Raw genomic sequence first — 12,638 nt, forward strand, 5'->3', positions numbered from 1 at the left:
TGTGTACATTTGCAAATACTGTGCAAAGACCTATGTTAAGAATGACACAACAATGCAGAAGCATATAGTCAAGTGCCCAAAGTTTCCTCAGGGCTCAAATCAGCCTATGACACAACAAAATGTTTATATTTATGTCTGTATATGACAAGGTAAATACAGTTAGTATAAATTAACCACAACATTTCCAGTTTATTCCCGTTAATTCCCGTATATTCCCGTTAATTCCCGTTAATTCCCGTTAATTCCCATGGAAAGTTTCCAACTTTGAATATTCCCGGAATTTTGCAACCCTAGTCCCAGGTGTGTCGCAGTTTGCTTTTCAATCCAAAGTGTAATGTTTATCAATTCTTCTTGTAACCGCAACCAACGCCGTCTCTCACCTTGAACATGGCGGCCTGTGGTTCTCCCAGTTCGTAGAAAGGCGGTTTCCCAGTCGCCATTTCTATGATGGTGCAGCCGAGAGACCAGATGTCCGCTGGTTTCCCGTATCCCCGGGGACCCTTGTCTATGATTTCAGGAGCCATGTACTGGAGTGTGCCTGGAAAACAACAACAAATTACAAAAATAGTAAAGATAGTAAAGAAGTGAAATATTTAACGTAGCCATAGAAGTAAGTTCTGCAACAGTCAGGATGAGATAAGAAATCCCAGATATAGTTTATGAGTGCAGGTGCAAAACCAGCATGTTTAACCACTTCAATGCATTTTCCACAGTTTCAGATCCCGGTTGCATACAAGTGACGTCAGGAGTGAATAAGAGAAGCTTCCATCAGGACTAAAGACCAGTTTCCTCCGTCCTGAGGTGACGACACAGTTCTTTCAAACCAGTCGGGTCACAAGATTTTCACCGGAGCCTCTCGGTGCTTTCACATAATCACAGCCCAACATTGAAAGGAGTCTTTTGTTCTAATAATAACCTGGTGCCTGCGTGTGAGCTGCTTTTAGAAGCTGGCACGCTGAGCTAAAAACAGACGATGACACATTAATAGCAAAACCCGGGCTATAAAAAGGAGTAGCCCAGTTTCCTGAAAGAGCTCCACCATCGCAGGGTGAGTCCCTGTGTGAACCAATCAGCTGTCAGATGGGTTACTACTCCAAGAGGTCAAGCTGGCCGCAGCGTTGGCATCACGGGCCACAAACCTGCCGAAGCTGACGTGTGTGAACAGCAACAGGGAGCTATTCTCAGTGATTTCACTCCCAGAGGTTAGATCCCGGCTCCAAAACGTGTGATTTCTCCTCACCGGGCAAAGTTTAACCCCTTGGGAAGCGTCTGGTTTTGGGGGTGAAATGAAGCCGCTGACATGTGTTGCTGGGTGAAAGGTTGTGATTCAGAGTGTGGGTCAGTGGGTCAGTGGGTCAGCGGGTCAGCGGGTACCTGTGAACGTCTCGGTGCACGGGTTGATCCCAGCCAGCCTCTTGGACGTGCCGAAATCTGAAATCTTCAGCACGCCGCTGTAGGTGTTGATGAGCACGTTGTCCCCCTGCGGATTGAAAGGAGAGACAGTGAGGACAGATGGGAAAAGACGATGGGAGGACGACGATGGTCTCAACCAAAACAAGGTGATTACCAGCTGGCTGCTGCTGGTCATGTTTATACGAGCGTGTTGTTAAATCGGGCGGATGCTTGAGGAAGTACTGCAGTTAATGATTCTGTGATGGAGGCGTTATCGCTGTTCGTCTGTCTGTGACATGACGTAACCGGCAGGAGATCCGCTGTTAGGCAAAGCACTCAATAAATAAAACCTGTCTGATCCTTTTCTTATAATTCTTTTATTCTTTTATCCAGGTTTTGTGTTTTAAATTAAAAGAAAAAACTAAAAACGATTTCGTCCAGCAAAGAAAAACAGTCCAAAAGAGAATTCTGTTATAAAATATTTGATTTTTGATTCGATCATTTGATTTTTTAATAAGCATTGGTTGAAAATAAACAGATTTTTGGTGAAGGACGATGCAGGAAGGTCAGTAAACAATAACAGTGAGAAAACTTGCTTCACTGTACACGCAGGTATTTTCAGTATTGTTTTAAGACGGGAATGAAATTACATAAATGAGCTGTACATCATTTTTATCACTATTATTTTACATTTTATCCTATTTTTCAGTTTCAAATCCCAGTTTTGTGAGATTTGAACTGACATCCTCTTCCCCTGGGATTTCTATCGATGAAGTTTCCGCAGCTCGTGCATGATTTTCTGTTCTTTTCTGCAGCGCTGGAACATCCCACCTGACTCACGAGTGCTTGTCACGAAGTTAGTTCACCGCCGTGTAATCAGTGTTAATTGAAGAGGCCTCTGATTGCTTACCTGGCGGAATATAAAGCAACGATATTAAAATCTAAGACGGCTGGAGTCTAAATGATCCTTTCCCTCAATTCTCTGAGCAATATCCTTTCTGATAATTATCCTGCAATAAGGCAACGATGCCACAGAGGTAATTAAAGAAACCTCAGTCAGCTCGTTAACGTGGTTACCTTGATGTCTCTGTGTGCGATCTGGTTGTCGTGCAGGTACTTCAGCCCCTCGAGGATCTGCCGCGTGTAGAAGCCGATGGTGGACTCGTTGTTCTTCAGAGGGCCCCACTTGGACCTGAGCAGCGCCGACAGACTGCCTGCACCACAACAGGGCAAAAGAAAAACAATTAACACACTCGCTCTGACCTGAGATCCACAATCTGCCTCCACAATCAGGATGAGGAGCTGCTGTCCTCTGGTTGTTGTTTTATTAGTTTTCAGTTTAAAGAGCGTGAGCAGTCGTCTCACCTCCGGGAACCTGCTCCATGAAGATCTTGATGAAGCCGTTCTCACTGAGGGAGCCCAGGTACTGGACAATGTTCTTGTGCTTCAGGTGCTTGTGGAGAGCGATCTCCTCGTGGAGCGGCTGAGAGTACCTGCGTTACAGAAGAGGGATTATAAGGAAATTACACAGAAACAGATAATCCACGTAGAAGAAGCTCGGTTAAGAACAGAGAACGTCAACAACGACTAGATCTCTTAAATCTTTACTTGAAGATCTATTAAGACTTTAATTTGAATAAACAAGTAGTTGCACATACACACATCAAAAATACTGCAAATTTAAAGTAATGACTACTAATATTATGTTTATCTACACATTTCACAAGGTGATTATAACTAAACTAAAACAACCAAACTAAACCAAAACTTTGGTCAAGGCAGCAACTTTTGATTAGTTTCATTATCAATTCATCTAACAATTATTACTTTGACTATTTCACCAACTATTTGGTTTGTATACGTCTATAACTGTAGATCAACAGCTCCCTAAACTCAGGGTGGTGTCTTAAAAGTCTCATTTTCTCTTAAAGATGAAAGATATTCATTTCACCGATTCATTTCATTTATTTATTTACATATGACTCGATATATAAATAGCGTGTCCAGAGGAGTGAAGTGTCAAAACACCGAGGCTGGATCTCGATGTCTGTTCCCAGCAGCAGGAAACTCTTCACATGAATCTCTCTGCTTGAATCACACCCTTCGTCTCCGGCTCGGAATCCACTGGTGAATTATTTACCCAAATTCTCCACATTCTTCGCAGCTGAGCACCCCCCCCCCCCGCCGGCTCGCTGATGGGATTAGTGCAACGACGTGACGGACGGAGTTTGTTCTCCTCAGAAACCACCAGGGACACAGAGAGTAATAATAAAAGCCCATGTTGTCTTTCTCCCTCACCTGCTGTCCTTCTCTGGGATCTCCTTGATGGCGAGTCGGACCTGGTTGCTGAGGTCTCGGCCGGCGTACACCACGCCGAACGTTCCTTTCCCCAGAACCACTCGCTCTCCGTGCTCATCGTACTCGTAGTCGTACTGTGGACACACACACACAACACACACAGGGAACTGTGATTTGTGACACTGGGGAGGTGAGATGTAAGATATTGTTTTCATATAAACATCTGGGATTCAAACACATGTTAGTACTAAAAATAATAAAAAGTGACTTCATGGATCAGGACACGTTTACTTTTCTATTAGTGTGAATAACAGAAATGAATTTACATGCAATGCTTCATCCTAGAAAACAGAAAGTTGACAGGTTTGTGTTGGAAGAAAAGAAATAGTTGCATGATTGTGTGTTTGTTTAAACCTGTTAAAATGATCTGGACCCAGTTAACCTGCTTAATCTCTATAATCTATTTTTAACACTTTGTGCTTTGTTGAATTGCTTTTGTTTTTTTGTTTTTGACAAAAGAGGAAACACCAGCACAGAACACTCTGTTCTTTCTTTGCAAGATTATTCTATTCTTCTTATTGTGAAATCCAGTCTGTGCACACATCCCTCCTGTTTTTCCTGATTAGCGTTTTGAAACCTTTGTAATCAGATTACTTTAAACCTGTTACATTGGTTCCCGGGCACAGTTAATGTTTATTTTCCGACACGTGTGATGGATGTGGACATGAACCCTGGTTCGAGGACAGGTTGTGTGACCGAGCGTCGGCCTGTGGATGAACCGACGCTGGATTCAGGCCGATGATAAATCAAACGCCAGCGAGAGGAACCTGTTCGACATCTGATCCGAGCCGAGCTCAGCCCAGCAGGGCGCGGCTGGGTTTTGGGTAATTAGATTTTCTCCTCCCGAGGCTCCAGCGGGGAGTGAGAGCAGGTGAGAGCAGCAGGTGTCAGAGCACTCCAGCTACATTCAGTCACTTATCAATAATAAAACACACCGGATTAGAAAAGGAAAACGCTAAAGTAGAGTCTAGTTTGGTCTTTTCATGGAAGAATTAAAAATAATCAAGTGTTTGGCAAGAAAGAAAAACCTGGCTAGTGCAAAATTAATTGATTTCAATTAGTTAATTGATTTTCTTCCATCAGAATTCAGATTTCCTGTGACAAATGAGGAGAGTGGACAAAATAAACCACAGACACACAACAGGATGTGACAAAGCAATGCAGGGAAAGGGATGAATTCAAGTTAGAATTTAAATTAAAAGTGCAAAACGTAGAGATTGACATACATTGTTAAAGGTAAACAGGAGGAGTTTGCTTGTATTTGGGAATCATTTATGTCATTTTTGACCAATGAAACGGATAACACTGACTGAATAACAGGTTATAAAATGATCCTGCCTTTTTTTTTTTTTTTTAAATTTTACTCCATTAGTTTGATGTCTGTTGTCATTGTCCATTTTATTTATTTCTTTTTATTTGTCTGTGTGAATGAGTGGCTGTTCGAGGGGATATAAATGAAAATGTTTGTAAATTCGTCATAAAGTTTGATATGCACTTGAAACTTCAATAAAAAATATTGTTAAAAAAAACAAAAAAAGTGCAAAACGTATTTTGATGAAGGAAAAACAGTGCTTTGGGATACAGATGGTAAAAATGCCAGGTGATTTGTTCACAGCACTAATGTTTCGGTTCCTGTTCCTCAACAGAATCTGATATTAACGTTTAGCCGGTAAATCTTTGACAGTTTGACGTTAATTCACCGAGACAAAGAAATTCTGCTCTGAGGCTGAAACTCAAATCTTTTGTCGAGACTTCAACGAAACAAAGAAGTGAATCCAGGCTTCTCACCTCTAAGGCGTCGTTGTCACAGTCTCCCTCCTCCGGACCTTTCCACGTCTCCTCGGTGATGCTGTTCACCAGGTCACAGAACCTGACAGAGAAAAGCCCGGTTAGTGTCCTGCTCAGGAAACACTGGGAGAATCCCTGGAGGTTAAAAGTTCCACCGGGAACCTGCAAAGTGTTTTAACATCGACAGCTTCTGCATTTCAAGAGTTAAAATTGTCGGCTTCAAGCTCGTTTGTCAGGTCGTCGGGTTCGTTGTGAAGATCGAAGACTGAACAATAGCAGCAGGTTTCTGGTTTTGTACAAACAGAAAAACCCGTAAAATACAAAAAGATAATCTAACACTGTAATACTTACATTTAAGAATATATCGGAAATCTGTAATTATTATGATGTTTCTGACGTTGACAGCTTCAGCAAGTGTTAAATTGTGTTCCTGCAGAAACCTGGAGCAACAATCAATCAAACATCTAAAACTCTACAGCCTGCATTTAAATCTAAATATAGAAATGCATTTCCCCCCCCCCCCTACGCTCAGGTGGGCGGACACTTCTTGACATGTGTACGTTTGGGACAATTTACATGTGTTGTCTCAGATCCACTGAGTCCATATTGTGATGGAGTGGCTTTGTTTACAAGCTGGTGTAATGACCCAGAAGGGGTTAGAGTGTGTTTACATGCACACCTCCCACACACACACAGACACACACACAGACACACACACACAGACACACACACAGTTATTGACCTTTACCACTCCCACCGCACACAAGCTGTGAATCACTCGCCTCACACACAACATGCCTGCAGGTGTTCGCCGGTACACGTGTGCACATGCCAATCATTCTCTCTGCACAATTAGCGCTAATCCCTTCCACTTTGCAAGCACCTCTTATCCCCGCCCCCCCCCCCCACTGTCACTCCCTGTCCCCCTGTATGAAAAGGAGAGAGCAGCATCACAACACCAGCAGGCGTGACTCACTGACTCTCACACTCGGGGGATAAAGGAACAGGAAGTGCTCGGGAGCCTCGGATGTGAGAGTCACAAGTCGGAGCAGTCGGTGCTTCGCTGAGTCGACACGAGAGGGAAAGGGCGTGAGCGGGGGGGGGGGAAGGCGAGAAGCTTCCGACCTGAGAACAGATCTGACGAGAGCGTCGGAATACGCCGAACTTAAAGTTCTGTCACATGTTGTTTATCACGCTGACAACAAGCGTCAGGAGCAGAGTTCAGCTCCGGTGTCTTGCTCAAGGACAATGAAAACACCCCCGGGGATTGAACCTACGAGCTTCTGGTTAGAGGACGACCCACTACCATCATTTTCTCATTCTTTATTGAGCATAAATCCAACTTAAGTTTTAAAGTTGTAGAATCTCTATAACTGATATTGGTTTGTTTTTGTAATGACGAAGTTATAAACATTGGTTATTTGTCAGTAATGGAGGAAAACACTTTTTTACACTGTGTATTTTCTGTTTATTTTGCCCATTTTATTGCTATTTTCGATATTTCCTGGTGTTTATATTGTCTGTTAACTTCTGTATTACTGGTGTTTTGATCTGGTTTGCTGCTCTAACACACATGTCCCAGCAGTGGAGGAGAGGCACCGACCTCTTGCAGTGCATCTCTGTGCAGAAGTAGATCTGGAAGTCGTCGGCATTGTGCAGGACGTACAGGAAGGCACTGCGCTCGTCGAACTTGCTGATGCTGAGGAGAGAGAGAGAGAGAGAGAGAGAGAGAGAGAGAGAGGTCACAGTTAGTCCATCGGTGACCTCATCAGAGCACGGGGGGGGTGACTCAGAGTGAGAGACGCCTTTCACCGGACTGGTGACGTCAGCCATCAACTGTCTGGGACCAGATAAAAGACGCTCTGTCACTCCATCAAAACACAAAGCCCAGAACATGGACTTACACACAGAAGCAACAACAACACACACACACAACACATATGTAGTTTTGTCGTTTTGTGAGTTTCAGCTGCAGAATCAATTAGTTTCTGGGCAGATTCTGCAGCTGCAACATACACAAATATTTAAAATAGAAAAAGGACGGAGAGAGCTTCGACTCAAAGACCAAATTGAAACTTTTATCCACCGGGATCGAGCGCTCGGCCCGGTTCTGCCGAGGCCGAGCCAGCCACCGGAGCACCGTGTGCCGTGTGGTCGTATTGTTGAGCTGCGATTGTGTGTCTGCTGACTGTCTGCAGGCTGAGAGGAGAAGGAGTGGTTCCCTAGCAACACGTGAGCACGGCCCTCCGCTCTCTCTCTCTCTCTGATCTGTCACTGGATTCCTCTGAGGGCCGAGGAGGAGCCGACGCAGAGCGAGACGTCGGCTGCACTCGGGTTCGGTCGGGAGCTGCGTGAGGTGAAGTGAGAGAAACACACAGATCCACTCGCTCTCTGGTGTTATTCATCTGCACAGCGTGAGGGAATCACATCAAATGCTTCAAGCAGAGATTCTGTCTCTCGATACAAATCCACGTCTGACCCTGATGAGACTCTTATACACACTCACATCCTCTGATCAGATGCTCCTGGACGGCTAATTAATTACATCTCATCATACAAGCATCTTAAGCCAGTTTTCAGCTATTTCATTTGAATATGCATCTGTTATTTTTTTGATTATTCAACGATAGAAACTCCCACATTCAAACAGGTTGTTTCATTGAGAGCATGATCTCTTATTCCATGCAGATGTCGAGCAGAGGGCAGAATCCCGATAGTTGTACATTCATAATAGACAAATTAAATCAAATTAAAGTGCTTATGTATAATATTCTTGCACAGAAGGACCTGGAAATGTGTTAGTTTTGTTTTAGGTTTAATTTGATATTTTATAAAAATGTGCATCTTAACTGGATGTTGTGTATTGTTTACCGTTAATGTCTAATTCTGCTTCTTCTCTATTGAAGTTTGCTTTTATATGCACTGCAAATGATGCATGCGACTTTAAATGCAACTTTAATGACATTAAAATTGATGATTGATTACGCAACTTTTCAGGGGCAGAAAACGATTTTTCATCTGATTCTGTGGTTTGCAGAAAAATGAAGAATTCACAATATCACCACCTGCAGCACTGAATTCAAACCCGTCCCCCGGTGGAGACACGTGTGAGGTTACTGTGACACCACTCAGCTGTAACCCGAGCGCCTCAGTGAAGACAGGAGACACTGACCTGACACCTCGAACTGTCGTGGCGCTGAAGTTCCACTCGTAAATCCCCTTGTTCTGCAGGAGGACAGATTAAAAAACAAATAAGATCATCACAGCTTCGGGGAGAAGATAAACTGAGACACTCTGGTGACTGATGGTCGTTTCACAGCGGAAGCACGATTCCCAAATTTGTTGAGGGACCTCACAGTAATAAAAAGACATTAGTGGTTTTATTGGAGTGGTTGTGGCGCAGGAAAATAAATGAAAACATGAAGTCGGTGCTGCTGCTGTTGAAGGATCGGTTACTGGAGAGCAAGCAATTCATCTGCTGCAAAAAATATGATTCAATACGAGGAAATAATCAATCAATGCAAAGAACTTCCTGAGCGGAAACAGGAAAATCCATATCCATCACTTATCTTCTGCTGATAAATGTGAAGCCATCTTTTGCTTTATTCCTCACTTGACCAGATAGATAGTGTAACGCATCAGTATTGTTGCCGTGGTTACATTCAGCAGTAGGTCACCCACCTTGTCGTCAGGGGCAACGTGCCAGATAGACACCGTGTTGTCATCCACGTCTTTGTTGATGGACAAATACGAAGGCTGGTACACTTTCGTGGGCTCGAGTATCAACACCTAGAGACACAGAAGAACACAAGTCCTCATTCATTTCACTAAATCACTTTTGTAAAGCATGCAGGAGCGTTTGTGTTTCCTCGGGCGCTGCTTGGCCTCAGTTTCCTCGCCCTCGTGTCACTTACAGGAAACCGGACAGAGGAGACATCCTTCTTGGTCGCCTCCACCAGGAAGTCCATCCAGAAATCCACCAGCTCCTGCTTGGGGGCCGGCTGCTCCACACCGGGCTTCTTGAAGTGCTGATAGATCAGGATGGTCTCCACCAGCGAGCGCAGGTACCTGAAACCAGCCACAGGCAGGAGGAGGGTTCAAGAGAAACACAACCCAGCGAGTTCAGAAGCCAAATCTTTGTTTAACCAAACGCACGAATCCCAGATAGCTGAATAACTCGGCTGAGGAAGAATCATAAACACAAATGATGCTACATGATTGTGTGTTTTCATGCTGGGAAACATTTGTCTTTATGACATTAATGGAAACTTAAAGAGTTTGTCACAGCACAAACACAAATAAGGAACAGCAGGGACTCAACACACTGCAGGGACGGAGCTGCAGATATGAAACCGTCTCTTTAAACCTCCTGTGATGAAATGTCACAAAGACAATTAGGCTATAAAAGGATTCCGCGAGCAAGTAGAGATGTTAAATTAACGGAGATCTTGGGTTCTTATATTTGATATTTTTCATCAATAATTCCTGACTTGAAGGTTAAAGAAAAACCTTTTCCTCGTGGTTGAAATCTTGTCAGAGTCATTAAAGCTGAAGGTAAATGTATGAGCCTATTCATTAACTGTCCTTTGCACCATTTCAATGTCGAACTCGTTGGAGAGAAGCACTTTCCCTCCCTCCTGGAGCAACTGATTTCCATTGTAACAGGTGTTGAACTCTTCAGGACACCAGACTCATGTGGAGAGAGACGCCGATCAAATGAGCAAAGCGAGCTAAACTTTCCATGGGAAGTTTAGCTCGGGAATTTTGGGAATTTTGAAAAAAAAAAATACGCGAATTAAATGCTGAGCAATAAAAACATCATTCAAAACTCTATTTTAAAGATGTATGGAACGTTGAGCTTCAACCCTCCACTGTGCATTCTTCCATCACATGCACAGATAACTCCCAGCATCCTTCACTCTACAGCAGGGCTATTGAGGCCTGCTGTAGTGTGCAGGACGAGTCAGGTAAGTTTCCATGATATTACTGGGGAAAATATATTAGCATGCTGATATTTTCTGTTCTCCACCAGAAACATACTCGATACTCGCATATTAGACAGACTGTGGTTCCAGGACAGAACCAGACACATCACAGCGGCACAGACTAGTGATGTGTCGTTCGTGAACGATTCGTTCATTTTGAACGAATCCTTACAAGGACTCGGGACTAACGAGTCCTCTCAAAAAAAAGAGATTCGTTCATTTTCTCGTAGCCGCACATCGGGACTGTTGCATCGGCTCAGTCAAGGAAACAGAAATGATTCGTTCATTTCCCGACTGGGTTTTCGGGTACGAGTCTTTGGATCCTTTTTCACGTGACCTGCATTGGTTTAGTAGAGGAAACCGAAAGGATTTGTTTTACCTCGTTCACTTTCGCGTGACTAGGTTTAGTAAGACGTGTTTGATATTCGTTCACAAGTAATAGTTACAGGTTTCGTTGTTTTAACTTTTTTGTACTTTACTTAAAGTTCAGTGCAGTGTAATTGTTTGTTATTTTAACTTTTTTGTACTTTACTTAAAGTTCAGTGCAGCGTAATTGTTTGCCATTTCAAATCATCCAAACTGTCATGATACATTATTTTAATGCAGGAATTTCTTCCCCTCCGTTGAAATGAACGAATGACTCGAAAAAAGATTACTTCATTTTACAGAACGAGATTCAAAGAACCGAGTCGGTAAAATGATCCGAACTTCCCATCACTAGCACAGACCCAGTCGGTGATGGACGTGGGCCGGGCTTTGTTTTTCCCCTGTGAGCTAATCCAGGAGAGCGGCTCCTGACGTGTCCTCACCAGATGGGAGCTTTGAGTTTGAAGAGTTTCTCCGAGGCCTGGATGACTCTGTTGTTGTCGCAGGCCAGGATGCTGGCGCCCAGGAAGAAGCCCACGTCCCAGTAGCTCTGCAGCTTGTCCAGGCTTCCTTTCTTCCCCAGCAGGCTGCTCAGCTTCACGCCTGCAACACACAACCACAGATACAAGCTTGTCATCGTTTCATTGTGTTTCCCCTTTGGACCATCACAGACTGAGATTTGAAGTAGATGAGATATTGGAGGAAAGAAAAACATGCAAGCTCTGCATGGATGTGCCACAACACGCTTCAGCCTTTTTTAAGAATCTTTCACTCTGCTCAGCGAGAGTTCAGAGATACTTGTTGTGATGAAATTCTGCTGCAGGGGAGCTGCTGATACATGTCCTGCAGAGTATGCGGCTGCAGCAACCAACCATTCGTGGAGTCAGGTGTGTGTGCGTGTGTGTGTGTGGGGGGGAGGTGGTCACCGGCATGGGTGCAGGAATGAGCAGGGTCAACAGGGACGCAGGGTGGGGCTACATCACGGAGCTGCAGGCGGATTCCCAGGACCGGCTGCTCCGCTTCCCACATTCCTGAGCTACTCTGAGCCGCTGGGTCGAGAGGCAGAGATCGGGAGCAAAGGCTCAGGAGTAGGGTTGCAAAGGGGGGGAAAGTTTCCGGTAAATTTCCGGAAAGTTTCCGGAAACTTTCCATGGGAAGTTTAGCTCGGGAATTTTGAAAAAAAAAAAATACGCAAATTAAATGCTGAGCAATAAAAACATCATTCAAAACTCTATTTTAAAGATGTATGGAACGTTGAGTTTCAACCCTCCACTGTGCATTCTTCCATCACATGCACAGATAACTCCCAGCATCCTTCACTCTACAGCAGGGCTATTGAGGCCTGCTGTAGTGTGCAGGACTAGTCAGGTAAGTTTCCATGATATTACTGGGAAAATATATTAGCATGCTGATTGAGGATTGTTCATCTGTTCATCTAGCCTACTTCCATTCATTTATCCATCAATTGTAAAATATGTTTACAGACGATTCCAATTGTTTGGCTAACTATTTATATCTCTGGCATTGCATTAGTGTTTTTTTACAAACTTTTTTCTCATCTTATTCTACAGAACAATGCCACGTGCACTCTCTCATGTGTGGAGACATTTCACCCCATCCAATGTAGAAGGAAAGGCTGTGTACATTTGCAAATACTGTGCAAAGACCTATGTTAAGAATGACACAACGATGCAGAAGCATATAGTCAAGTGCCCAAAGTTTCCTCAGGGCTCAAATCAGCCTAAGACA

General features: G+C 43.8%; 1 protein-coding gene across 1 annotated transcript in view; it reads right to left on the reverse strand.

Annotated features, from left to right (window-relative positions):
* The window catches only part of map3k5 (mitogen-activated protein kinase kinase kinase 5), a 55,515-nt gene that overhangs the window by 9,242 nt on the left and 33,635 nt on the right, over positions 1-12,638 (reverse strand). Inside the window, exons 9-19 of the mRNA XM_061091379.1 lie at positions 11,333-11,492; positions 9,453-9,606; positions 9,220-9,327; positions 8,711-8,763; positions 7,142-7,237; positions 5,539-5,620; positions 3,691-3,824; positions 2,758-2,885; positions 2,470-2,606; positions 1,375-1,480; positions 381-538 (exon numbers count right to left, since the gene is read on the reverse strand). Coding sequence (XP_060947362.1) covers positions 381-538; positions 1,375-1,480; positions 2,470-2,606; positions 2,758-2,885; positions 3,691-3,824; positions 5,539-5,620; positions 7,142-7,237; positions 8,711-8,763; positions 9,220-9,327; positions 9,453-9,606; positions 11,333-11,492 — 1,316 coding nt within the window. The remainder of the gene's footprint in view (positions 1-380; positions 539-1,374; positions 1,481-2,469; positions 2,607-2,757; positions 2,886-3,690; positions 3,825-5,538; positions 5,621-7,141; positions 7,238-8,710; positions 8,764-9,219; positions 9,328-9,452; positions 9,607-11,332; positions 11,493-12,638) is intronic.

Source organism: Limanda limanda, chromosome 18 (assembly GCF_963576545.1).
Source record: "Limanda limanda chromosome 18, fLimLim1.1, whole genome shotgun sequence".
Lineage (NCBI taxonomy): Eukaryota > Metazoa > Chordata > Actinopteri > Pleuronectiformes > Pleuronectidae > Limanda > Limanda limanda.